Source organism: Nestor notabilis, unplaced genomic scaffold (genome assembly GCF_000696875.1).
Source record: "Nestor notabilis isolate BGI_N333 unplaced genomic scaffold, ASM69687v1 scaffold30669, whole genome shotgun sequence".
Classification (NCBI taxonomy): domain Eukaryota; kingdom Metazoa; phylum Chordata; class Aves; order Psittaciformes; family Psittacidae; genus Nestor; species Nestor notabilis.
Window position 1 is genome coordinate 6,098 of NW_009945674.1, and position 25,798 is coordinate 31,895.

At 45.9% G+C, this 25,798-nt stretch overlaps 2 protein-coding genes across 2 annotated transcripts in view; one reads left to right on the forward strand and one right to left on the reverse strand.

Moving 5' to 3' along the window:
- The window catches only part of LOC104412300 (son of sevenless homolog 1-like), a gene marked incomplete at its 5' end in the record, with an annotated part of 9,881 nt that extends 5,778 nt beyond the window's left edge, over window positions 1–4,103 (forward strand). Inside the window, 2 exons of the mRNA XM_010022969.1 lie at window positions 1,708–1,826; window positions 3,120–4,103. Coding sequence (XP_010021271.1) covers window positions 1,708–1,826; window positions 3,120–3,614 — 614 coding nt within the window. The remainder of the gene's footprint in view (window positions 1–1,707; window positions 1,827–3,119) is intronic.
- A 5,152-nt stretch (window positions 4,104–9,255) lies between these two features.
- On the reverse strand, window positions 9,256–25,169 carry ARHGEF33 (Rho guanine nucleotide exchange factor (GEF) 33). The gene is made up of 14 exons (XM_010022968.1): window positions 25,143–25,169; window positions 24,053–24,217; window positions 22,352–22,473; window positions 21,565–21,707; window positions 20,533–20,592; window positions 18,622–18,834; window positions 17,852–17,981; window positions 16,792–16,924; window positions 15,896–15,979; window positions 14,960–15,043; window positions 14,017–14,165; window positions 12,983–13,141; window positions 11,185–11,938; window positions 9,256–9,399 (listed from the first exon to the last, which is right to left on the reverse strand). Exons 1-14 carry the CDS (start codon window positions 25,167–25,169, stop codon window positions 9,262–9,264), a joined length of 2,361 nt encoding a protein of 786 aa, XP_010021270.1. The 3' UTR covers window positions 9,256–9,261.
- Between the last annotated feature and the right edge of the window lie 629 nt (window positions 25,170–25,798).

A 25,798-nucleotide genomic window follows, 5' to 3' on the forward strand; every position in this document is an offset into this window, starting at 1 on the left:
AAAACATAAATAATTGCCCAGCACCATAAAACCTAATTCTCAGCATGCTACAAAGACTCAAACCACAGGCCTTTATGGTGTATACAAACACTATTTCACTGGTTGATATTTCAGGTTCAAGACAAATACAGCCAGCTCCAAATACCTTGAATCACACCACAGTATAACCCCTGCTCGGAGAAGGACTTGGGGGTGGTGATTGATGAGAAACTCAACATGAGGAGGCAGTGTGCACTTGCAGCCCAGAAAGCCAACCATATCCTGGGTCGCATCAAAAGAAGCATGACCAGCAGGTCAAAGGAGGTGGTCCTGCCCCTCTACTCTGCTCTCATGAGACTCCACTTGGAGTATTGTGTGCAGTTCTGGTGTCCTCAACAGAAAAAGGACATGGAGCTGTTGGAGCAAGTCCAGAGGAGGGCCACGAGGATGATAAGAGGACTGGAGCACCTCCTGTATGAAGACAGGCTGAGAAAGTTGGGGCTGTTTAGCCTGAAGAAGAGAAGGCTGCGTGGAGACCTCATAGCAGCCTTCCAGTATATGAAAGGGGGCTTTATAAGGATGCTGGGGAGGGACTCTTCACTGGGGACTGTAGTGGTAGGACAAGGGGTATTAGGCTTTAAACTTAAATAGGGGAAGTTTAGATTAGTTGTAATGAAGAAGTTCTTTGCAGTGAGGGTGCTGAGGCACTGGAATAAGTTGCCCAAGGAAGTTGTGAATGCTCCAACCCTGGAGGTGTTCAAGGCCAGATTGGACAGAGCCTTGGGCAACATGGTTTAGTGCGAGGTGTCCCTGCTCATGGCAGGGGGGGTGGAACTAGATGATCTTAAGGTCCTTTCCAACCCCAACCATTCTGTGATTCTATGTTACATGTCTGTAGAGAAACTGTCAAAACAAGAAGGCAGAGATGTATCTGTAGTGCCTGTGTATGTCTCAAACAAACACCTGTGGGATTTGCTGCTGCATGTATATGTGGTCACTATCTGTTTAATGGTGAACAATGAGAATAAAAATGAATGTATGTAGATGCCTTATTCTGCTCTCTGCCATTCTGAATTGGTTTCAATGCACATAGATGGTTTTCCTGCAGAACTTAAAATCGGTATATCCCTGCTGTAGATCCATCAGCACCCATCCACACCTATTTTTCTTCTGTCTTCACCAACATACAAGGAAACTCATATTTTATAGTGTGCTTTCCATTCTTAACAGTGGACATAGCCTGCTTTCATGTGCAAGGGCTTCCAAAGGAAGTACAAGGTTAGTCCTGTGTTCAGCTGGTTGCCACAAGGAGGTGAAATGACTTGCTAAAAGCAGAAGTTGCTTAGCAGAGCAGTGGCGTTGTTGAGTGTCCAAGCCAGGTCTCTGGTATTTCTTCACTATTGGGTTGGCCCATCGACTGCAGGTTCAGGGTATTGTTTTAGTGTTGTTCTCATATGAGAACAACTTTGTGGTGAGCTTTTGGTCTCAAGGATTACTTAAGATTGTGCAGGAATTGGTGGCCACAGAGATGGTTGCAACTCAGAAAGGCAGTTTGGAAGCTGCAAGTTAGAAGTTTGTTTTGTTGTTTGTCTTTAATACCTTCTTGACTCATGCTGGGTTTTATGAGCAATTTCTTATTTATGACACCTTTATTGGCAGCAGTAAAGGCAGTATACTGAGTTGAACAAAAGTTCATCATGATCAGGATTGGTTTTTTATGTCCACTAGGATCTGCTTCTGTGTCATCCATAAACTTCACCAAAAATTCAGATGAAGCTCATGTCCCTCCTCCAGTTCCTCCACGAAGACGACCAGAGTCTGCCCCAGCTGAATCCTCCCCATCAAAAGTAAGTAAGGAGAAAAAAGGGCATTTGTTTCTGCGAGTTGAGGACAGGGTATGATAAAGAGTAACTCTTAAAGATAGTATTTGTATTTTTGAAGAACTGTATGTGAAAGAGTTAGCAGTCATGTGTTTCACATTTGAAGCCTTCAGAGCTCTGCCTCATGTCCTGATCCCAAATGGATGAAAATTAACAGATGTGACCTAAATTTAGGGTTAGAAATGTCTCTTGTTGTCTACTGGTCTGCTACGCTCAGGCTCTTACATTGCCTGTGGGGACTTGAGGCTTCAGGCTGATGTTTCCTCTATGATAATTGTCCCAGAGTATCATTTTCAGGTGTATGACTGGGGTAAAGAACTGAAGAGTAGTAATGATGGAAAGTAATGTACACACCTCAGTCCCTGAAACATCTCATTAGAATATTTGACCCTGATGCTGTCATGCCTAGTGATTTCATTCCCCTCTTGATTACCTGTCTTGTCTGCCTGCCTGCTTGAGTCATTGCTGCATTTCCTTTTGCATTTTTCTGGCATGTGGCATCTGATCCAGCCTTTGTTGCAGACAGTGTCAAATGTCTCTTGGTTTCAATGGGAGCTGGTTTGTAACTTTGAGTGGAAATTAAGTGGATTTGAAAATCCCACTCAAAATTACTTCAGAGCATGTATGTCTTTGAAGAGGGCTTATATGTGGCTCCAGCAAGTTGTTCTTTTCAGACTACAGGTGACCGTCCTGAGAGCAGAGTTAATAGATCATGTTCCTATCAAAATGTAACTGAAAACATCGTATACATGATAGGGTGTTGGAGACCAATTACCTTCTCACTCTGGTCTGCCACTCGGGAGCTGTTTCCTTCAATAATTCTGACTTAATTCCATCTTCTGAGCATAGTTTTTTTGTTTTTCCCCCTCCTTAGCATCATCTGCATCTCCCTTTTCCTCATTTTATAACTTTGAAGTTGTTGCTTTGACCATTCTTTCCCTTGCCTTTGTCCCTCTCTGTGCATCTTGGTTCCTTCCATCCTTGGCTGTTAACCCATGTATTGATAAATCCCTGCTCTCCCCCTGCACTTTCAGTCTGTGTATTTTCTCTCCACATCAGTCCAAGAAACATGTTTTTAGGGCACTGTCACTCCTTTTGCTTCCTTACTCCCGTCTTCATTCTGCACCCGCTTGCTGTGCCACCTCTTTGACTGCATAAGAGCAATCTGCAGGGCAGAAGCTCTGCGTCCATTTCACAGCAGGGCCCTGTTCTTTAATGCAACTTTAAAATTGTATTGAATTAATTGTTTGTGTACCTCAGATAACTTCTGTGCACCTGGACAGCCCACCAGCAATCCCTCCTAGGCAACCAACCTCTAAAGTGTATTCACCAAGGTACTCAGTGCCTGATCGGACCTGCATCTCTGACCCCCCTGAAAGCCCTCCTGTGTTACCACCACGAGAACCTGTGCGAACTCCAGATGTTTTCTCTAGCTCACCACTACACCTCCAGCCTCCACCACTGGGGAGAAAAAGCGAACTTGGTAACACTTTTTTCCCAAACAGTCCATCTCCGTTTACTCCCCCTCCCCCTCAGACACCTTCTCCACATGTAGCACGGAGGCATCTTCCATCACCACCTTTGATACCACAAGATGTGGACCTCCATTCTGTTGCTGGACCACCTGTTCCTCCACGACAAAGCACTTCTCAACATATCCCAAAGCTTCCTCCAAAAACTTACAAAAGGGAGCACACACACCCATCGATGCATCGAGACGGACCACCATTGCTGGAGAATGCCCACTCCTCCTGAACTATCCCTTGCACTGGGAGTTGCGTTTTCCTGGTGCTACGTCTGTTGCTGGCAATGGATGCACTGAACCTGGTGGTGCCAAGGAGTTGGGATGTGTATGCCAAACACTAAAAACTCTCCAATAGATTGGAAATGCAGTGTATAGAAATGGAATTGCAAAAGCAGACATTCTAGTGGGAAAAAAAATGGTTAACTTGCTATTCTTGATTTAGTATGCAGGACATTGTTCTAAAGTAATTGGACAACTGATTGTACCAGAAAAGAGACTTGAGAGACTTCTTTGGCCAATGAGCAGAGACTGTGTTTGTGTAATGATCAATAATGTCCAGTACAGGAAGGAAAACAGTCTTGTATCCATCAGTTCCATACAGTGGCACAGTTTTTGGAATTAAAACATTATGCACTTTTTTTAAATCTCAAACAGGGAACTTTATATCCTTCTTAATCTTCCTTTGCTTTACTCCCTGCTTTAAAATACCTTCCTAAAATTATGAGAAGGACTGTGAGGAAGATCTGTGGTACCTAACCGAGCTAGAATTAAGGTAAAGCACTGTATTGCGGTCCTGTTTACAAGTTGTTACAATGAGTAGTAGGGGGTACCTAGGCTTCACCAAAGAGGTACTTTATTATTATTTTCTGAAATACTATGGTGCCAGTTCAAAAATAAATTTTTGCCAGGAAGCATAATGTCTAATTATTGCTTTCTTTAGATAGAGCAGATGAAAGTCTTACATCATTAAGATGACAGCAAGTTTTCTTTTAAGAAGCAGCACTATCATCTGAAGTAAATATACTACTACATTTAGAAGACTGTTAATCTCTGCTAGGTTATGTTCACATTCTTTTTAAGGTTTACTGATAATCCATTTCATGGCTAGTAGCTATTCTTTTTCAGTCACGCCATGAAAACAGTCACTTGTGAAAAGGAGCACTCACTTGTCAACTTCCATAGCTGTTGTCATGTTTTACTAACAATAGATTAATCAGCATACATAGAATTGCCTTGCAGTTGCATAAATCATGTGTATATAGTGAACGTTGCATAAATATACTTGCAGATTGTTTTTAATTTAATTGAAATAAAGATACAGATATGTTCGGCTGACATACGTTAAATTATTACACAGGCAAATGGACAAATCAGGTTTTCAGTTAAGCAATGAAAGAGACAAAAGCACACATTGTGGTACATGCTTTTACTAGTTCAGTGTATCTGTTTTAGTAATCAGACTCGAAAGAGAAGTCAGTTCTGGCATGTGTTGCAAAGTAATAATTCAGTAATATTTTAGAAGCTCTTTTACTCCGAAAGTGAATTATTATGCATTATAAAATTTCCCACACTTCCTGTATGACATCTGTTAGAAAAATTTAAACATATGAATCTTTACAGAAGGTTACTATGTCCAAAATATACATGATGGAACATGTACTGGTATAAGTATCATGACATGGATTATCCATAAACCTGTGTACTGCTCTTCAACTCTAGAAAATACTGTGACAGTAATGCATGGCAGTTATTGAAGAAAAGAAGCTCTATAATCTCCACTACAGTATGTATGTGAAGTGTAAAGTGTCTCGTCTTCAGTTAATATGGCTCATGGGTCAAAGTAAAATTCTGTCACATTTTGTCTTCGGAAGAAGAATATATTTCAGCATCCTGGAAAGCTGTGTCACTAGAGATGATGTTAGTCGAATGATGATGGAAATCACCTTTGTTAATGTTTTCTGCAGTGCCCCTTGATCCTTTAGTGTGGTTGTTACATTTCAGATGGTGTTCTGATCTGAACAAGAATGGCAATTTTAAATGTTGAAATTTAACGATATTAGTTGTATTCCTTCTTTGATGTCTTTAACAGCGTAGTTTTGAAACATTTTCTTGGCAAAAAGAAGAAAAAGTGAAGATCTCTAAATATTGGCTTCCAGGAGCTTTGTAAAAACCCTCAAGCTACAGGAGCCGTGGTTTAGGTTACTGTTCTTTGGATATAAACACTGTGATGTGCAAACTGTTGGCAGTGTCATCCAAGTTACTAGTTCATCAGTGTATTACCAGGGAAAACTCCTTAAATTTAGACTTTCTGAACTGTCTCTCCTCTCTTCTGTACACTCTTGTCTGTGCTATTGTGCAGCCAAGGCAGACCAGGGAAAAGGAATGATCCAGTGGTTAGGTTGCTCAGCTAGGAGGAGAGGCCTCACATGGATCCTGCAACTCAACAGATCTCATGAATGTCAGCAGATCTCCATTTCCCTTTGTGAAATGGGGAATGATGTTTCACATCTTTGTGGTTGAGAATAAAAGTGCTTTACTCATGTGATACTCACAACAGGTGATAATGGTCACATTGAAGAACATAACTTAAATGTGATTTGGAGCCCAGCAGAATGGGTCAGTCATACAGTGCACAAATCATGGTGTTGACTCAACTGCAAACAGGAACACTTGGGACCACTGTCCTCAAGTGGCATGTTGCTGTAGAGAGCTATGGAGCAGTAGGAGGAATGCTAACACGCTTGCAGGTGCTGCGTGGCATGGGGAGGTGTGAGCACTATAAGCTGAGTTGTCCCTGTGTGTGGTGTCATTGCTTTGGACCTGCTGAGAATGTGGCAAAGGTAAGATAGTGTGAGAAATGGAATTAAATTTTTGTAAAAACTTGGTATGTGAGAGATGTTTGTGATACACTGGAAGATGTTAAGATCTCTTAGAGTTGGATAGTTGAAGTTACAGTGGTGTATGTGCTCATGGGACTTTTTTGTGGAAGCTCATGCATCTGCAGCAGAAGAGGCAGAAGGAATAAAGGAGGTGGAGGAAGGAGCTGAAGAAATACAACAGTGAGCTTCAACAACAACAGGATCTTGATGAGAAGCCTAGAAAGCAAGTCAGCTGAGTGCTGGGTAAGAGTCTTGGAACCAGATGTATTGAAAGAGTCTTCTCACATGACTGTGTGCAGGGGAACAGGATTTTTTTAAGTAATGTTGCCTCAGGAAGGGACCTGAGAAATGTGTTTCTTTGAATGGGTGCAGCCTTATGGCTGATTCGGTGCAAAAGAGACAAGAGCATTATTTAAAAGCAACATTTATTTGGCACAGGAAGAAAAATAATCCAGAGCACACACATACACTAAAGGTGAAGTTGGATCAGATCCTGCCAAGAGGTGTTTGTGGTGCTAAGCATCATTCATTCATCTTATTTACATTTGCAGATTCTGAGCAGGTACAAGGACATCTCAAATGATAAATATAGGCCTAGAAGTAAGAACTCATACAGGATCAGAAAGAAAGAACCATCAATTCTGACCATGCCTTAAATCACTAAAACAGAAGCTAAAATCCACGTGCATTTTACAAGCAATGGTCTGCCACTTTGGAAGGATTTCCTCACCCAGGAGATGTTAGCCACGTAGGTTTTCGCCTTTTTATCCCATTTCTGTCCCAGCATCTGCCTGACAAGAGTGAGGAGCAAATTTATTCTATGAATAAGTGTCATTATATATGAGACCAAAGACACAAGGATCAGAGCCCTTGACTGCATCGGTGTGTTACGGTGGAAGCTCTTCCATATTAACTCTGGTTCCATGGACAAAAAAACAGGTCAGTCTATGGCTGTTTCTTTTGCAGAACAAACAGGTTTTGTTGATGCTTTGGTTAAAAGTATCTGCCTCTTCTTACATATTTCTATTCTGGCCCTGCACTGTCTTACTGAAAGCTGCAAAGTCCTAGGGAGTGTCTTTGTGATGTGGTGGCTGGTCAGTGTGGACTGGTCCTGACTGGGAAGGGCTAGGGAATTTATTATTCAGTGAGAATTTGAGGAAGAGGGAAAGACATGAAAGTTGGGTTTTGTCATTAAAAACCTTAAAAAGAAATCTTCCCAGAATAGTTTCCAGAAGCTGAGAGGGGGGGGGTTGTGTGATACTTTTTTCCTCTTTGTAAGAAGTGGATTTTTTGAAACCATTTTAGGTCCAGTAAAATCTGTGGGGCCAGTGTCAGCTAAAACATTCTAATTTCTGAGGGTTTTTTGGTCATTTCCTTGGAATGTTCAGAAAACTTTGATTGAGATAAAGGATGGATTTTGTCTGTCTTAGGTGGATGACCTTTTTCACACACCCCCCTTCACCTCCACTAGAGGAGGAAAGTGGCTGGTAGTTGCAGGTCAGTCAACATTATGGGGAAGCTTACAGTGTTAGCCAACGACATCTCCATACTGCTGCCACTGCATGCAGCACGATGTGTGCTCTTGGCACCAGATTCAGTCACCCTTGCAATCCTGTTGGAATCCCAAGCCCCTAATCTCACAGTCTTGCATATTTCCCCTGAGACATTGCTCTTGGCCCCAGAGAGACAGTTCACAACCTCTTCAGGTGAAGCTGTTCTTTATGATGAGTGCCAAAATAAGGTGGTAAAACCATATTTCCTCTTGAAACTGTCCTCAGCATCCCCCAACTTCAGCTAACACCACAGCCGTGTGCCAGCAGTGCCTTGCTGCCGAGTTGTGTCATGGATATTGTACCAGAGGGCTATGTTTCTCTTCATACTGTCTTTTTAACAAAAGCTATAGTCTTCTGCAGAGAACAGCATTGCTGAGCATTTGTCATGTCAAGATGCAATGAGGGTGGTGTGTATGTGGCCTTGTTGTGAGAGGATGATTCTTGCCCAGGAAGAAGAGCTTGTGACTTTGGGGCACCATTGATTGTCCTGCCCTGATGCCTCAGTTTTAGCTAGAACTGCTCCAAAGCAGGGTGCTGCACATGATGGGGCTTATAAGGTGATATCAGGCCAAAGAGAGTTAGCAAAGAGTATTTCAGGTGTATTACAGGTTGACTGTGTCAGTATCTGCATCAATCCTCAGTGGGGATAGGGTGGAGAAGAATCTTCATCTCTTTTGGCAGGCCCTGGGCTTAGCCTGCATCACCTGCCTGGAGACAGAGGCGGTTCCAACAGCAGAAGCAGAGGTTCATGCAGCGGGAGGCAATTAAACAACATGCTGCATAAAAGGTGAAGGAGGATTTTGGGGAGTAATGGAAGTCCAAAAGAAAGGATGCTGCTGATGAAACAGTACAAAGCCAAGGTGCTTCCACTTAGACCTTCTCAAACAGCAGGGTAATGTGAGCTGGTGTCCTGGAAGACATCTTTTGTGGTGGGTTGGAGTTTTTTGTTTGGGTTTTCTTTTGAAAGGGGAGGGGAAAGGGGAATTTCAGACTTCTGGCCAGGAGTCCAAAGCTGCAAAGGTAACTCCTCTATTGTGGGGTCAAACTCTGTGCCCAGTTTTGACCTGGCTTGAACTTGGAAGAGCAAAGATGTGTGGCAAATCAAGCAGCGTTGGGGGATGAGGGGGAGGAGAAGATAGTGGGACTTGGCCAAAGCGTTCCAAAACTTTCTGAAGAAAGTTAAGTCAGGCAGGGGTGTAAGCTAGCAAGTTCCTGTGCTTATTGGACCTGCTGGCTGAGCTGCACTTCAACCCATAGCCTGGCCCTGCCCTGTGCTAGGAAGAGCAGGATGCGTTGTAAGGCAATTGTGACAGTCTCCTCTCCCCCACCCTGCCACCTACTGTGTTAGCAAAGGGGTACTTGGGGCCTTGCTGTCTGTCTCCACCCTCGGGGACCCGGGGAAGCACTGTTGCGCTTAGGCTGTGGCCTGCCTTTCCTGAGGCTGCTTATTTCTTTTTGAAGAGCTTGCGGAAGGAGCTCCGGAAACCCCCCTTGGGCTCGTGCCGCGGGTTGTGGTCGCTGAAGGATGTTTGCTCATTGTCATCCTTCTGGCAGAACCTGGTGTTGTCTTCTGCATGGAGCTCCTAAAAGGGAAAAGACAATTTAACCAGCATTTGCAACCTCACATCCTTGTCCCCTTCTCTCTTTCTCTCTGTGCTAGGAGGGACCTGGTGGGTGAGGAGGTGCTGGCAAGGCTGGGAGACAACAGGTCACTCAGGCCTCAGCAGCACTGCTACCTCTGCCGAGAGCTTGTTGCTGGCTCTGAGGCTTTGGCAGAGGACTGGAAAGATAAGCATTGTTAGAGGGAACTGGAGCCTTCCTTGCTAAGGTTTTTGTTTAGGGGGAGCTTACTAGCCCCTTGTTGTTTTGCCAACAAGGGAGCAAGCCAGCATGGGCAGTTGAAGGAACTTCCCACCCTCTCCTTGCTCATGAGCTGTTTACCCTAGGGCAGGGAGGCTTCAGGCTTCTTGAGCTGATACGGTGTGAAAGACTCTTCTGTTTGCTGTGCTGCTTGTCTGGTTATATATCTGTGGGGCAGAAGGCTTCATTAGCACACACACCTTGTGGTAAATGTGCCACTAAAAGATCTCTCCCCCTTTTAGGAAGAGTGCTGGGTTCCTCTCAGCAATGCTCTGGACAAATCCCTTTTCTCCAGTTCTGCCTACCACTGCCACAGTGATCTTTGCTCTATGGGGAGAATGTGTCCTACAGTTCTGGACTAGCTCCACATCTGCACCCTGCTGTGGGCCATAGCTCTGTGCAGGTCAGTGCCACAGGACTCACAGGCTCCTTTTTCAGGAAGAGAACGGACACAGACAGGACGAGGGGGCACGAGCTGTATTCCCATGGCTTTTATCTGTCTGCCTCATCTACCTGGCTCAGCCATCCACCACCTGCTTCACTCACTAGGCTTTTTTCACTTCTCTTTAAGTGTTTAATTGCTGATTTTTCAGTCAGGCTATTGGAACCATCCTCCCATCATCACCTGCTACATCTACAGATGTAGCGCCTGCTATCACCTGCTACAGATGAGATCTACAGCCTCATCTGCATCTTGGCTCATTTTAGCAGGAGGGTGTTTCTCCACGCAACACTAAGAGAACCAGCAAAGTACCTCAGCCTCTTCCCCAGGAAGTGTGAAGGACGTCTTCCCCCCGCCTGTGACAGCTAAAAGCTGACTCTGAACAGGCAGACTACAGAAATACTTCTTTCAAGATGTGGTGTCCCTGAAGGGCAGGAGTGCCATCTGCCATGTCCCACCTGAGAGACAATGTTGCTGGGCTCTTTCTAGTTTCACACAGGTTTTAAGAAGGGTCTATGATCCATGCGACAAACAGGTGAAATGAAACCCATGGACCGGATCCTTGGTGGTGTAAAGGCTGAGTTTGTCCATCATGCTTCTTTACACTGGGTGAGGATCTGATACTAAATCCATTGCTTTTCTTAGCCCAGCACTCCTCACAGCAGATAGAAAGGCACCTTTTTAACTGGATGCCACCTTATAGCACTAATTTGGAACAGCTTTGCACATACTTAGTGACCCTGATCAGATACAAGATTTACTTGTGGGGGAAGCTCGGTGACAGCCAGAGACACATGAAAGGCTAGCTTGTCTCAAGGTTGTTCTAGCTGTCACTCAGCTAGCTGTGTGCCTCAAGCCCATGCTTGTCCCTGGGGAAGATGTGTGTGAAAAGGAGCTGTCTTGTACCTCCCTTGGGCACGTACATGCAGATGAGGACTTTGAATGTGTGGACTTGGAAGCTATTTTGGCATGTTCTGCCCTAACTGCATCTCAGATCTTTCTCCTTCTGCTGCTTCTGCATCACCATGTGTGGTTTTTTTTCCTGCTGCTATTTATGCCTCCTTACTTCCAAAAAGCTCTGTTTTTCACCCGCTCCTCTCTGTGGGGGGAAGTAGCTCCTTTGGGAGCTTCGAGATGAGGCTGAGATCATGTGAGGCTGGACATTCCTCTCTTGCTTCTGCTGCAGCCGGCTCCCGCTGCTGCTCCGCGTGCTGTAGAGTCTGGTGCTCACACCCTCAGCGCTCCTCGGCAGCTCCTTCAGGGACCTGCTCAGCTGCTTGCCTTTGCTGTGGAACATCTCACGCTTGTAAGTACTGCTGCTTACAGGAGTGCAGCTCTTAGGCAATGGCTGTAAGGCATGATCTGTCCTCTCTGGTTCTGATGTGAAGTTAACAGGCCTAAGGAAGCAAATGTCTAAGCTGGACTCGGAAGAGGCCGGGGAGCAATTCTCAAAGAGAGCGATGTTTTGGAAGGCATCATCTTCATAGGGGCCTGGCAGGGTGAAAACCTCCCCGGGGTAGTCAAACTCTTCATAGCTTGGTGCGAAGTTTCTTGCGTCCTGCAGCAGCTCCACAGAGGTCCTGATGGCTCTGTCGGTGTTTCCCACTGCATCAGCTGGTGGTGCTTCATACTCCATTTCAGGGATGGATTGTAAAGGGGCTGTCAAAGCCTTGAGTTCCTGCTCTGTGAGCTGAGAGGATGCAAGGATGTTCTCTGGCCTCTCATGTTTTCTACTTTCCATTTCCCAGTCAGGGGGCTTTACAGCCTGGATGTTCTCCATCACAGTTGGCTGGGGTTTCTTCATCTGGGGCATCAAATGCCTTAAAAATAAGAAACAAAACAAAACAGAAGGGGGTGGAATGCTAAAGGATGACTCAGACACAGCAAGACAAGCCTCCCTCCCCCCTCACTCTCCCAGCCCCATTCTTTTGCTTCTAAGGCTAGAAGGTATTTTCATATCTTGGAGAACAGTAACAGAGCTACCTCTAACAGAAATTGCTTGGTTGGGTTAACAGGAGCAAACTTGGAGGGGTAAAACTGCTTATCCAGTAGCTTTGGCTGACTTGTGTACTGTACACCATGAAATAAATAGAAACTGAGATGAGAAGCCAACTGCTCCATCCCTCTCCTGTTCATCAGCATTTTGGATTTTTACTTTCATTCTCTTGCTGTAGATTGGCCTGGGTGAGGAGGCGGCTAGGGATTGGTCTAGTAACACTGCTGCTTGGGGGGACTCAGAATCATGAAGCCAAACTCTTCTTGTTAGTGTCAAATGATGTAAGGAAGTGGAACAGCCACAAATTGCTGACATTAAAAAAAAAAAAAAAAAAAGGCAAATCTAGTGTGCTTCTCTGATCATCATCTCGGTTGGCACACATCAGTAGCTAGAAATGGCTAAAGATTGCTGGGTGTCTTATGTCTTTTTGAACCCATTTGTGTGTGCATCTTGTGATGCTGAGTCACATTGTTCAGTGACATGCTATGTGGAAAAGTACTTTTTTTGCTAGTCTGAGACCATGGTCATGTTTTCTAACTCTTGTAACGCTGAAGGGAATAACGCAGAGTCTTATTATGCACATCACTGCCAGGCCTACACAAATACGTGTCCTCCCTGGTACACTCTTAAGACAGCTAGCAAGAACATTGACAGCCCTGGGTTGTTTCTGAAATGTTTCCTCTGAAATGTTTCCTGCTTACAAGCCATGTGGTAGTGGATAACAGGAAGGAGCCAGCCCTTCATCTCTCTATGCATCCACAGGGAGTAATCTTGGAAATGCCAGTCTGTAACTGCTTAGGGTCATAGGCATAGTATGGGCGAGGAGAGAGGTTACTTTGAATGCCTTCTACTAGGACAATAGGCTTACGGGGTTGTGGTGCCAGAGGAAGGTGCTGGTGGGAATGACTGTACTGTTTCTTCCGAGTGGATCCCGCTGTCCCGGATAGATGTTGCACTGGGTGTTGGAGAAACCTCTTGGCTCGTACACTGGGAGGTAAGACCTTTGTACAGCTTCACCAGGGATGACCTGAGGGAGGAGAAATCCATCGTCGTGCTAAGAAATAAGGCAGGGAATGAGCACGAGCATGTAGAATCACAGAAAACAGGGCTGGGAGGGACCTTAATATTCCCATTCACCTCTTCCCGCCCCAAGGAAGAACCTGTTTCACCTAATCTGTCTCAGTCAGCAGGGCATCCTGCTTTCTGTCCTGTGCTTAATGTCTCTCCTGATAGCAGTCCCTCCCCAGCGATCTGCACCACCCCTTTACCACCCTCCATATTCGGCAGCTTCTCTTGAAGTTTGATCTTGATCTAGTTCCCCAGTGAATCATCACAAGGAGCAAAAGCAAACAGATTTTGATTTTAGTCCAAAGTCTTGATTTCAAGGAACTCCCAAACCACAACTTGAGAATCTACATTCAGGGTCATTTCTATCACAGATCATCTCAAACAGGTTATGGGAGGCTTTTGTTTCTCCCACCCCACTCTCACAGTAAGATAAGATAACACTGTTTCTTTCAATCTTAGCCTATGAGTGCTTCAGGCAACATCAGGGCCTCAAACTGCCAAAGCAGCTAAGTCCTATGTGTTCTCCCATTGGGGAATGACTTTGCCATTAGCTTAAAGAATCAAATGTTCCCAGGAAACACATGGCTGCTATGTTTAGGATTCAACTGATTTTCCTTTCACTTTCAGAGTTAGACAGAAGGGCCCACCCCAAATCTGACCTCAGTTTGGAGCACAAATGCCAATGGTGGGCCTTCTTCAGCATTTGTCTGCAAAGAGCTTTGTTTTATTTCAACAGAGCAAGTGCCTGTTGATCTCGCCTGGATCTAAACCTCATGTTTCCAGGCTTCCCCACACCTCCCTTTCCCTGGTGATAGAATGAGCTGATGTGCTTACTTCTTCAGCTTTTTCCTCTTCTGTATAAGCAGGTCTTCATTGCATTGGAAGAGGAGGCTATAGTGTGAGATGAAAACCCGGAGGCGCTGCACACACACCAGCAGCAGGTAATAGTCAGGATGCTCTTGGTCCGTGAACTTCAGGACATTCTGGGGCATAGAGGAGAGCAAGCTGTTTGGAGGGTGTCTCTGAACCCTTTCTGAGAAGGTACTATTGGGACCAGTGCTCTGGAGTGTCCATGGCACTGCTCTGTGGTAGCATGGTGGGACCTTTTCTAGGCAGCACTAGTTTCTGAGGGACTTGGATGGGGTCTGCCTCCTGGTATACACAAGTAACCACTATAATGTTACCATGGGATGTGTGGATGATACACTGGTTGAGTTAAGCACTGGACGAATAAACTGATCTCTGTTTTTATAGGGTTTACTTTCTGTGTCATTTGCCTGGAACATGTTAGTACAATTCACATAATCCTCCTGTGAGCCAGAACTCTTTTTATCAGCAAGATGTCTGTAGGAAATGCTGTTGGGCCTGAGGAGCCTCTAGCCCTCTTAGTCTCTCAGCTAACAGGCCTGTGGACCACTCAGCAAAGAAGCCAGCTCTGTTACAGGGGTTAGTCAGAGCTCACAGTACGTGTGCCCCATCTCTGGCCTTCTGTTCTCTCAGAGCAGCAGGCAGCAGAACTTTTGACTTCCAGGGGATGGAAGTTGGTTCTGTCAGGCCAAGTGGAAAAACTGGCAAATAGAAGCAAGCTTCAGGTAAAAATGATGAAAAATAACCCACTTTCAGATGACTTTCTCTTTCAAAGATTGGGGTTTTTTTCGGAGAGCTGTCTGGGTTAGCCAGAAGCCCTGTACCTGTTCCTGCCTGGATACCAACTCTGAGTTAAAATCACGTGTAGTGATAAGAGTTCAACAAGACAGTTTCCATCCCGGGGCCCTACCTGTAGATGAATAAGGTATTCTGGGATTCGCTGGACTATATGGAAGAACAGAATGTAGAGATCAGACTTGATTTCTTCTTCTACCTAAAATAGAGAAAGCAACTTCAGAGTCTTTCCCACCCATAAAACATGTCTGCTTCTAAATGTCTCTGGGATTTAATTAGTAGTTATGCTGTAAGTACTTATAACAGTTCACAGGAGCACACCAATCAAGTGGCAGTTGTGTGTGACAATACATCAATCTTCATCTTACTTCTGGAAAGGATGTTTGCAACTCCTTCCACCAGCAATCCTAGTCCTAAGGGTGAAATTCCTTAAGTTGAGTGTCCCTCACAGATATCCCCAGCATGATTAAGTAGGGGTTTATGTTTAATGTCCACTAGTTAGGTTTCATTGGAAGTTCAGGTAGACACTTGTTCAGAATTGAACAAAATTGAATTGATTGACTTATAAATTAGGATGTCTTGGAAACGATCTAGCGTGATTTAGTTATCATACTTTAAAACTACCTTTATATTTAACTTTCCTAATTTAAACTAAGAATCAAAGGTGTGAGATCAGATACTGAAGCTGAACAGTAGAGGCTGTTTTCTCTCTGAGGCACTTACAGCCTCACTCTTGGTCTCCCTGTTTGGATGAGTCCTCCATTTTCCGGGAGACACTGACTGGGATAGCATGTGTATAGACAAGTTTTCTGGGAGGTTTGATCTGTGACATTTCATGTCACAGCAAAACCATCATTGGTTGCACACAGTGATGAGCACATTAAAACTTCATTTTGTAGGTGCGTGTCAGCCATGGCAACCTTTGAGAAACTGGTAGTTGGTAACAGAATGAGTGAATTGGCAGAGGAGCTGGTTTTTGGGCAGGCATAACAGGAAGAGATCCAGGCTTGCATATTGCCATATGTGTCTGTGAAGCAGGCAGGAAGTTTACCTCCTTCAGGATCACCACATGGATCAGAGAGATGCATTCTGGCAGGTCCCTCAGGTAAGCAACATAGTAGTCCAGAAAATTATTCTTACAGAAAGAAAGAAGAAAAGAACAAAGAAAGTTAGGGGAGATTTTTGGTCACAGAGCCAGTCAGAATGTGAAACTGTTGGTTCTTCACTATTACTTCTGGGAGCTCATCAGCACAGCAGAGCTGCTAACTGTGTGAAGCTTTCAGGGCTTGAGACTTTCTCAAGGCTGTTTAATAAAATTAATTCAGCTGTTGAGCACAGTTTGTAAAGCTTTATAGCAGATGGGAGAGGTACAGAGACTGGGGAGCAAGAAGCTTTTCTTAGTTAAGATCTTAAAATTTATAAAGCATCAGATAAGTTTTACACACCCTTTTTGGAGAGGTCCCACTGGTTGCCAGGGCTTGGGCACACCTTCACCTTGAGGAGCATGTACTGTTTTACTTGGGGCTAGAAACTATATAGGATAAGGGGCCTACCCATCGACTTATCATATGAGCAAAGTGTATTGGGCAAGGGGAGCACAAGAAACACACTCTTCACACCCTTGCTGTGAATAGAGACATCCAACCTATACAGGCTCCTGTGTGGCTCCTGCAACCAAGTCTAGGTCTCATGTTTTATAGGGCTGTGCTGTGTGGCTGTATGCCCACAGGTGGGCCTGGCATGTGGGCTCCCTGACCAACCAAGTGCTACAACAGAGGGGCTGCCATGCACTGGGGCTCTGCTCAAAGGAGGCTGGCTGAAAGGTCTTACCCTAGCCACAGCTTCACAGCACAGCCCCTCTGCTGCAATGTACCTTGGCCCACCTGTGGGCCATCAGCACCACGCCATGATTCATAGCAGAAGAGTCCAGAGAGGTCTGTAACATACCTCATCATTTGTTAATTTCAGGAAGATGTCTCCTAGAATTCCTTGTCGTGGCCAGCTCAGGACTCGCTCCTGCAGAGCGTGAAGTAAGTCGACATGCTGCTGGACCAGGTACCGCAAAGAGTTGGGGAAGAAACTGAAGGGAGACTGTATCAGACTGGTTACACAGAGCAGAAGCTCAGCCCTAAGCATGCACTGCTGAAGTGTGCATTCATGAGTGCTTCAAACACAGGTGTTTTTAACTACTTTTCTTGGAGTCTCAGCTGCACCAGGAAGCCCTGTTTTGGGTGTTACATACATGTAGGTACCCTCTCTGGTAGGCTATTATTACAGTGTTTTGAAGGTTTCTTAGGCTGACTCTCCAGTGCATTGTGTAGCTGACCAGAATTTGCAGAACTAAGAAGCCCAAGGCCATGCTGCTGTGGCTAATGAAGAGGTCCATGGTCCTGAGCCATCCCAGAGAGTGCTAGGAGGAGAGCTCCCCAGCTTTGTATGTTGTCTCATTTGTCAAGCCCATTAACAAGCCAACCCTTTGATGCAGCACTGGTCAAAATCTGCTGCTGCCTTGCTGTCATTTCATGATGATTTCATCCAGAATCAGAGTGAAGATGTCAAATACCAAATTATTTTGCCAGATGGAAAAGTTCCAGGGAAAAAGAGTGAAAATAAAAACTCACTTTAGACTATCATGCTTCAGTCTGAACTCTGTGTGTCATGTAACTCCTTAATAAGTCTACATCAACCCATGTACCACATGTCCCACGGTGGACTTGTGTCAAATGACTCCTTGGATGTGGGAGGCATGCAAAAGAACAGGAGACTGATGGGACTCAGAAGGAGACTGAAATGATGTCGTAGTGAAATGGCTTGAGATGCAAGGTAGACAAAATGCAAGGACAGGCAGGAAAGTCTTTAATCACTGCAAAAACCTTCCAGTGCCTCCAATTTTCAACTAGAAATAAGCTCTAAGTGTTCAAAGATGAAAGAAAAGTGGGAGGGAGTATGATGCAGAAAGAATGTCAACTGAAAAAAAACTCAAAAGAGAGCACACTAAATCAAATACCTTCTTTCTTTGGTGCTCCTTTTCACATCTGGCCCTTGCAATGTGGCCTTGATCTTCAGGATTAGGGAAAGGTTGATGACATACTTCCTTTCTGACTCCAGCAGCTCCAAAGCGATGTTCTGCCTTTTGGCTTCCAGAAGATAATAGTTAAGTTTAATAATAAGGAAATGCTGACCTCAAGGGCAGCCTCATGTTAGACCTGTGATCTGACATTAAATCATGAAAGGAGAAACTGTCAAAAAGTGATATCAATGTCTTGTCTTTGTGTGTTTCCTTTCCCCAAAATACAAAATTCTAGCCTGATGCTACAGCATGCCCTAGACATGACTTGGAGGCACAGTTTGCTAAGAAAGCTCCAAATCAAATGTGTTTTCCCCTGTGAATACCAATTTCTTGAAGAAAAACAAAACAAGCAATCAAAGGCAAAGCGACTCATACTGGGGATTCACATCCAGTTTCCCATAGAATGAGAAGCTGTATTTTTCACCCACTTAAGCAACTGCGCTGTCACAATCCCATCAGTACTCTAAACCTGCCAGGTCTTGGAAAGAAGAATCGGTGTCCTGGGTGCAGAGCAATTCTGTCAACAGCACAGACCAGCAAATATAAAGGCCGGAAGTCTTGGAGACTGAGGCCCTGAGACATTCCCTCCTACCAGGAGAAACTGGCTTTTGTGTCTCCCCCTGTACAAGCTGACTACTGACCAGCTCACACCAGATGTGAATGCAGCTTTGAGCCTCTCTAGCCAGAGTTTTCCACTCTGTCCTTACCAGCCAAAGAGGGTTCACATATAATGTCAGCTGAGCTGTATCTGCTCTGGCCCATGTCTTTCCCTCTCTCTGGTTGCTCTTTTGAAATGTATTCATCTCCCCAGTCCTTGGTATCCTTCGGCTGCTTCCACACTGTCGATGGCAGATGCACTTTCGACTGCCCCTCTGTTGTCAAAGATGGCTTCAGGCTGTCGTCTGTCTCTATGGTTGCTCCTGCAATGACAAGCAGCTAAATAGATCTTGACATCTCAGTTAACGGTTTATGCTACAGCAGGCAGCTAAGCTGCATTATCAGCCATGTGAAGTACTGGGAGGAGAGTTAGAAGCATCCTTGTGAAGTACTGGGAGGAGAGTTAGAAGCATCCTTGTGAAGTACTGGGAGGAGAGTTAGAAGCATCCTCTGCGCTTCACAAGGGCTATAGCCTTGTATTGTTAATTTACAAACAGAAGAGCAGTTGGCAAGCATTTTGGCAGAACAAGGTTTGCACTCTTCCAGCATTTATTTTCAGGCCAAATAAGGTCCAAAATCAGATGTGTTTTGAAAAGAATAAGCATATATTCCAAGTATGGTTGCACTTCAGGGGTCTGGGATACTTGGTAATATGGCAGGTATTGTAGAAACAGGAAGTATTATTATAATTTTGATTTAAACGCCATTTGCAATGGATGTAAACTGTCATAGAATCATAGAATGGTTTGGGTTGGAAAGGATCTTAAGATCATCTAGTTCCAACCCCCCTGCCATGAGCAGGGACACCACACACTAAACTATGTCGCCCAAGGCTCTGTCCAGCCTGGCCTTGAACACCTCCAGGGTTGGAGCATTCACAACTTCCCTGGGCAACCTATTCCAGTGCCTCACCACCCTCACTATGGAGAACTTCTTCCTTATATCTAATCTAAAGTTCCCCTGTTTAAGTTTAAATCCATTACTCCTTGTCCTACCACTAGAGTCCCTAATGAAGAGTCCCTCCCCAGCATCCTTGTAGGCCTCCTTCAGATATTGGAAGGCTGCTATGAGGTCTCCACGCAGTCTTCTCTTCTCCAGGCTGAACAGCCTCAACTTTCTCAGCCTGTCTTCATACGGGAGGTGCTCCAGCCCTCTTATCATCCTCGTGGCCCTCCTCTGGACTCATAGCTCTTAAAATTTTTGTTAGTGTGACGTGATTATACTGCAGCAGCAGGACTCAGTCTGAGGCTATTAAATCACAGAGAAAATAGGGGAGGGTGCAGGTGCATTAGAGATGGACTTGCTTTAATGCAAATGCTTTTAATTTGGGTTTTAATAAACCATTTTCCATAGCTTTTGTTCTTTTTATTTTCAAGTGGATTCCAGCAAAAGAGCCATCCAGAACACTGAGTGCTTCTAGTGAACAGTGCAAACACCTAATGGTTGTTCTCAGGTGTCCTTTTGCTGGCCAGAATCCTTAGTTTCCCCTAACTATACCCTTTTAGTTCTGAACAATTCTTATTTTTGCCAGAAAAATTCCTGTTACTACTCAGACATCTACAAGGAATCTGGACGCTGGAGGGTGAACAAACACCTCACCAGTTCTACCGGTGTGCGATCACTGCAAAGATCATCTCTTCCCAAGTGGCAAAATGGCACACTCTTTGGTTTTTGCCACATTAGTAAGCCTCAATTCTTGCCTTCTGCAAAGGCACTTAGAACCTGCAAGATCGGCAACAGAAAGGCTTTTCCTGCCAAATAGCAATCATTTGTGTCTTCTGTCAGGTATTTGGCACTTCAGGATGCAGGTTTGCTCTCATTCTCAGCTGCAATTATGAAAATGAAGGCACATGTCAAAGTGGAAGACATTCCTGTGAAATGTATTCCCTGAAATGCAGTGAAGCAAGCACTCTCACTGAACCATTGCCCTACTGGGTTTTGAGAGTTCAATGTTTTCCTACCTGGACCTCCTACGACTTTCACACTTCCTTCTCCCATTGGCATGATCCTGGTGTCGGACACTGTTGAAGAACAAAGAGAAACTTTACAAGAGAAGGCAGCTGTAGAGCAGGCTTCCTCCTGCCAAGCCTAGTCAACAGGCTTAGATCCTCTAGTCTTTCACATTCTTGCTATGGAAACACCTGTGTTAGATGCTCTGCTAAGGAGGATCTTTACTGTTGTGGCTCTTGCTGCGGTCTTTGTTTCAGTAGCACCTGCAGGCAGGCTAAGGTAGCGTCCCTGCTGTTCTTGGTGCTGTATGACTGCAGAGGAACATCAGTAGTCTCGGCTTGTCTTTGCTCAGAAGGTGCATGTTGGGTGGAAGGTACCTAGCAGGCAGAACAAGAAGATGGAGGCCTGACACAGCAGCTGCCTTTTTGGGTGGAAAGTTGCTTACTGAAGAGTGGAGGGTGAGACGACTGGAAAGAAAGGCGCAGTGGGAGAAGTGGGTGAGAGATGTGCAAGAGGGATGTGAGGGAGGGGGCTAACATACCTGCTCAGAGAAGGACAGAGGGGAGCCATGACTGACCAGATTCTGAGCAGAACAGAGTAGAAAACAGCATATGGTTTTCACCAAATCTCTGCCTTTGTTGAATTTTTAAATGTGTATGGTTTTAGTGTGTTCCTATTTGAACAGCAAGAGTGTGATAGACTGGTTTAGACCCTCAAAGTTAATCATAGAACAGAATGCTCTGGTCCAACACCTTTTCTTTGATTCCAACCTTCACAAATGTTTGGGAGTTGAACAAGGAAGATTTTGGGACAGTGTTCACAGAGCAGCATCTTCTGAATCTGAGCCAGCACTGAGGTTGCTATCCTGAGACACTGCTAAGGTGTGTGCACAGACTCAGGAGCAGTGCTGCTGGGGGGAGCACCCCAGTTGTCTTGTTGTACTGCTGGAACCTGAGAAAAACTTGGTGTCCTTTTACCCTAGTGACCTTTCTCTGGATTTTTTCCCTGAGGAAGGCACTGCATTTGCCCGCTCTATTTCCTACCTTTTTCGTAAGTCACATTGTGTAAAAGACTTGTAAAATCTTCATTGATCAGCACAGGTTCTGGGAGGTTAATGGATCGAAATGGGCTGCCCTGGAGAGGTGTAGGCACTGTCTGTGACCCATGATCATCCTTCTGTGCTCTTCTGTACAAATACAAAGAATGAGACAGTTGGAAAGTATGAATGCTACAGGTGAAGCTCCTACAGTTGTGGCAGACAATAGTGTAAGTACAAGCACAGAGTCAAAAGTAGGACAACTCCAGGAGAGACCGGGAAAGGAGATGGCTATGTGGGAGTTGGCTTTGATGTAGTTCATGAAAAATGTTTTGGAAGTAACTACCACTGGCTATAGGTTATTTCAGATCTGCTCTTTTGCAGAGCATATTTCATCTAATTAAATGGCTTAATTAGCTAAGGGGCTAGCCTAGATTTGCAAAATGTCTGCATCAAGGCAGCTGTACACTCATCATCAAAAATCAGTTTTTAGAAGGAGGCTAATCAGGGTCAAGGTGGACGAGCTGTCTGCTTCATCACAGCAACAGTGTGGTCCAGCAGCACACAGACATGTTCCTGTGTGACCCTGCTCAGAGAAGAAAAGGCTGGTGACAGGAAAGCAGAGCATGGCTGCACCATCAGGAGCCACCACTAGGCTAGAGCTTCCAGTAGTAATCAGGGTTGATACACATGTCCATCCAGGAAAAGATTAAGACATTAAGCTACAAGGAAATGAACAAAACAGATGCCACTGCTAATGAGCACGTCCAGAGCCCTGGAGTTCATGCCCTTACTTAGCTTTCATTTTCCGTGATTCACGACGCTTCTCTTGCTGCAGCTGCTCAATTTTCTGTTGCATTTCCTCCTGCTTGGCACTGATTTCTTCAATCATTGATTTTGCGTCGCTGAGCTCCTCCTGAGAAACAGGCAAAAGCACAGCATTCCCAGGGTGCCCATCAGCCTTTCATAGCACTGCTTTGAATGCTGGCTGGCATGCACTAGAGATGCTTCAGGGTGCTGGGGAGAGTGGCTCTGTGATGAGACACTCCTCCTTTGCAAGTCCAGTGTGTGTAATACATGACATGCACTGCATGGCAATCCTTAATTCAACTACAGGCAACTCACCCAAGCCAGTATGATGTCACGTGGTTAAGGCACTGGTGGGAGATGGAGACCTAGGGTTTCATCCACCACCAGTTAAAAGCACTGGGAGGACTCCTGCCTTTAATGGCATTTAGAGGTGGGCCTGATGAAACACATTTCCCTATGCAGTTCTCCAGCATATGTATTCATGTGTTTCACTTGGTTCAGATCCCAGTTTTATCACTCACATGTATAAGCTTTTGCCAGTCAGGCCTTGGAGCTGACTTTTTAGTCAGCTAAGAAAATGAGGCCCTTCATAACCTCCCTGTAAGCACATCCTCTCTCAGGTGGTTTCCACAAAGCTTTACTCAGATGTAGAGCTCTCTGATGCATGAAGTTCCTGCTGGTTTCATCAGTGTGAGCAGCAGGATAGCAGAGAGAGACTATAGAGTTCTTTGTAAACTGAAGGCGTGGGATTTTCCCCAAGCAAGGAGATGGCTTCAATGGGGCAATCAACATGGGCATGAGCCAGAGAGAGCAGCTTTCACCTCTCCTGTTACTTGCATAATTTCTTGTATTTGGATTTTAAAACCCCTTTTTACCTCATACAGTGCTCTGTGTAACCCTGCCTCTGGTTGCTTTGAGACCTCTGTCGTGTGCCCTTACACTTCTTGTTTTCTCCTTTGCTCGTCTGGGACCACAGGGCTGCTTTTGCCTGGTGCTATCCATGTCTCCCTGTCACAGCATCAGTAATGGGCTTTTCCAGTAAGCAGCCCTTTTTAACTTCACAAGGTATTACTGACTCAGCAAAACCCCATGGGGAAGATTTATGATAAAAACAATAAAAAAGTTCCTCTGCCCATCTCCTCATAGGCAGTCATCCAGTTTCTGCATGGAGATGCTGACTGGTTTAAAGTGTACATGAAGCCTTTATCCTCTTGGGCTGGATCAAACCAGGCAGCTCTTCCTCCCAGCAGTGTGGGAATGCAGGTTCAAAAGGCTTTAGGGTTTTGTGTTAATTCCCTGCTCCCCAGAGGCTTGGGTTACTTAGGAAATGCAGGAGACCTGACCCAGGGAGAGGTACGGCACTAGTGGCCCAGCAGCAGCCTGTGAACAGGCCATAAGCTTGTTGCCTGTGCAGCCCTGAGCAAGGGTTGCTTGTGCCCAGGGTAGCTCACAGCACTGCCTCATGGCCTGTTGAGAAGGCCCCACAGGCCAGGGCATGGGTTATGTTTGGGCTGGAGTAGTCACGGAGGCACATAGCCAAAGGAAGTGCCTCAGATACGTCTGAAACAATTGCCAGCTCATTTTCTTTGCAAGCAGGAAGTATTGACGAAAGCAGGGGAATTCTGCCCCGTGCCACCCAAGCTAACGTGGCAGGTATGCAGCCCTGCTGCGGGTCACCCTCCTACCTTGAATGTGTTGAGAGAATTCTTCATCTCAGCCACTTTCTCTTCCATGGCACAGCGGCAGCTCTTGACTTTCTCCTCCAGGGCGTACTCGCCATGCTGGATCCGTGACAGCTCCTGCATCGCTTCTGTGAAACCCGCCTTCAACTCAGAGGCTAAAGCCTGCAACTAGAGGAACCACAAACATGGTGGGTTCAGTCCCTCCTCCCAGATGCAGGTGGCTGTGTCCCCGAGGGTCACCCATGGTTCAGAGTGGCACGAAGGCTGGGTGTAACCCATCCTGTAAGGTGCTGTCCTCTTTCTCCTCCTCCTGTCATGGCTGGGAGACATGGGGGGAGTTTTGGCCCCTGCTGCAGCCTCAGTACAGGGCAGGATGTGTTTGTCTTGGACAGTCAGTGTGTCCCCTTTTAGATTTAGAGGTTTTCCAGGCTCCCTGGCAGTTTGCAGCCTGTCAGTCTGTAGAAGGAGAGGACAGCCTGAAACATGCCAAGGTGCTTTGCAATAACAGCAGCCAGATTTATCAATCCCCAAAGCAGCTGAGCAATCAAGAATATGTCCATTTTTGAGCAAGTCCTCCTCCCCCACATGCTTGTGGGGCTGGTGCTCTCCCCAGACAGGTCTAACACCTCCTTGCTCTCCAAGGGCTATGGAGAAGCTCTGTCCTTGGTCAGTGGGCCCTTTCCAGGCAAGGAGGCAGCTCTTTAACTCACAATGGGGAGGGAGCGGGAGGTTTTCCCCTGGCATACAGTGACACTGTGCCCACTCTCTCTGTTTGCTGTCCCTGGAGGCCCTAGCACTGCTGGAAGAGCTCACCACCTAAGCTGGAGGCAGTCGGTTGATAGCCGGGCGAAGCAGGAGACAAGAGCAGGGTGAGCCAGGCTGGCATAGCGAGCAGACAAGGCAGTGTGGAGGTGGGCAGTGAGGGGAGGCAGCCGGCTTGCAGGGGGCTAAGCGAGGACAACCCTCTTCAGGGGCAGCTTGGGCTGGCAGCCCTGAACTCTGCCCCGCTGCTGTGAGCAAGGAGCTCGTTCTGCCTGCACAAAGCCCACGGCGAGGTCGCGGCCCAAGGCATGTTGGTACCAGAGGTTTTTACCTTTACAACAGAAATTCGGCCTAACATCTGGTTATAAACTGAGTCCAAAACTGGAGCACTGATGGTAAGAGGACAGCCACCCCGGGGAACTCAGGCGCTTGAGTCCTGTAAATGGAGCAGAGATGGCTTCCGATACCTTGGGGCAATGGCATGCACCATCCTCCTCTGATCAAGACTGGCAGTGTCTTTACAGAGGCCTCTGCCTGACATCCCCACTCCTACCCCAGCACTTACCCCACAGTCCCCAGTCTGGTCTGGCTGGAAACACATTCCCAGAGCTGCCTGCCTAGGAGGAGCAGGACTGACAAGCTGGGACAGGGCAGAGAGGAGCAGGAGGCTAAGGACATCTTCCTTCCACAGGCAGTCAGTCCTGACTCCCCAAGCCAGCTGGAGCTCCAGACCCCTTGGTTCAACCCCTTCGCCCATCCTTTCTGTCCACAGTGGACACCTTCCTGGGACAAAGGAGTGTCACAGGAATTGTCACCCTGTGAGTGTAGCCTGAAAGGTTAGAGGGGCTGCTTGGGGCCATGGCTGCTAGGGAGGCAATGACCATACTGCTTCTGATATCTCAGCCTAGGGAGGAGAGACAGATGGTCTTAGCATCATCAGACATCCTAACACACATGCCTGGAGATGTGGGGGGATGCCAAGTGCTG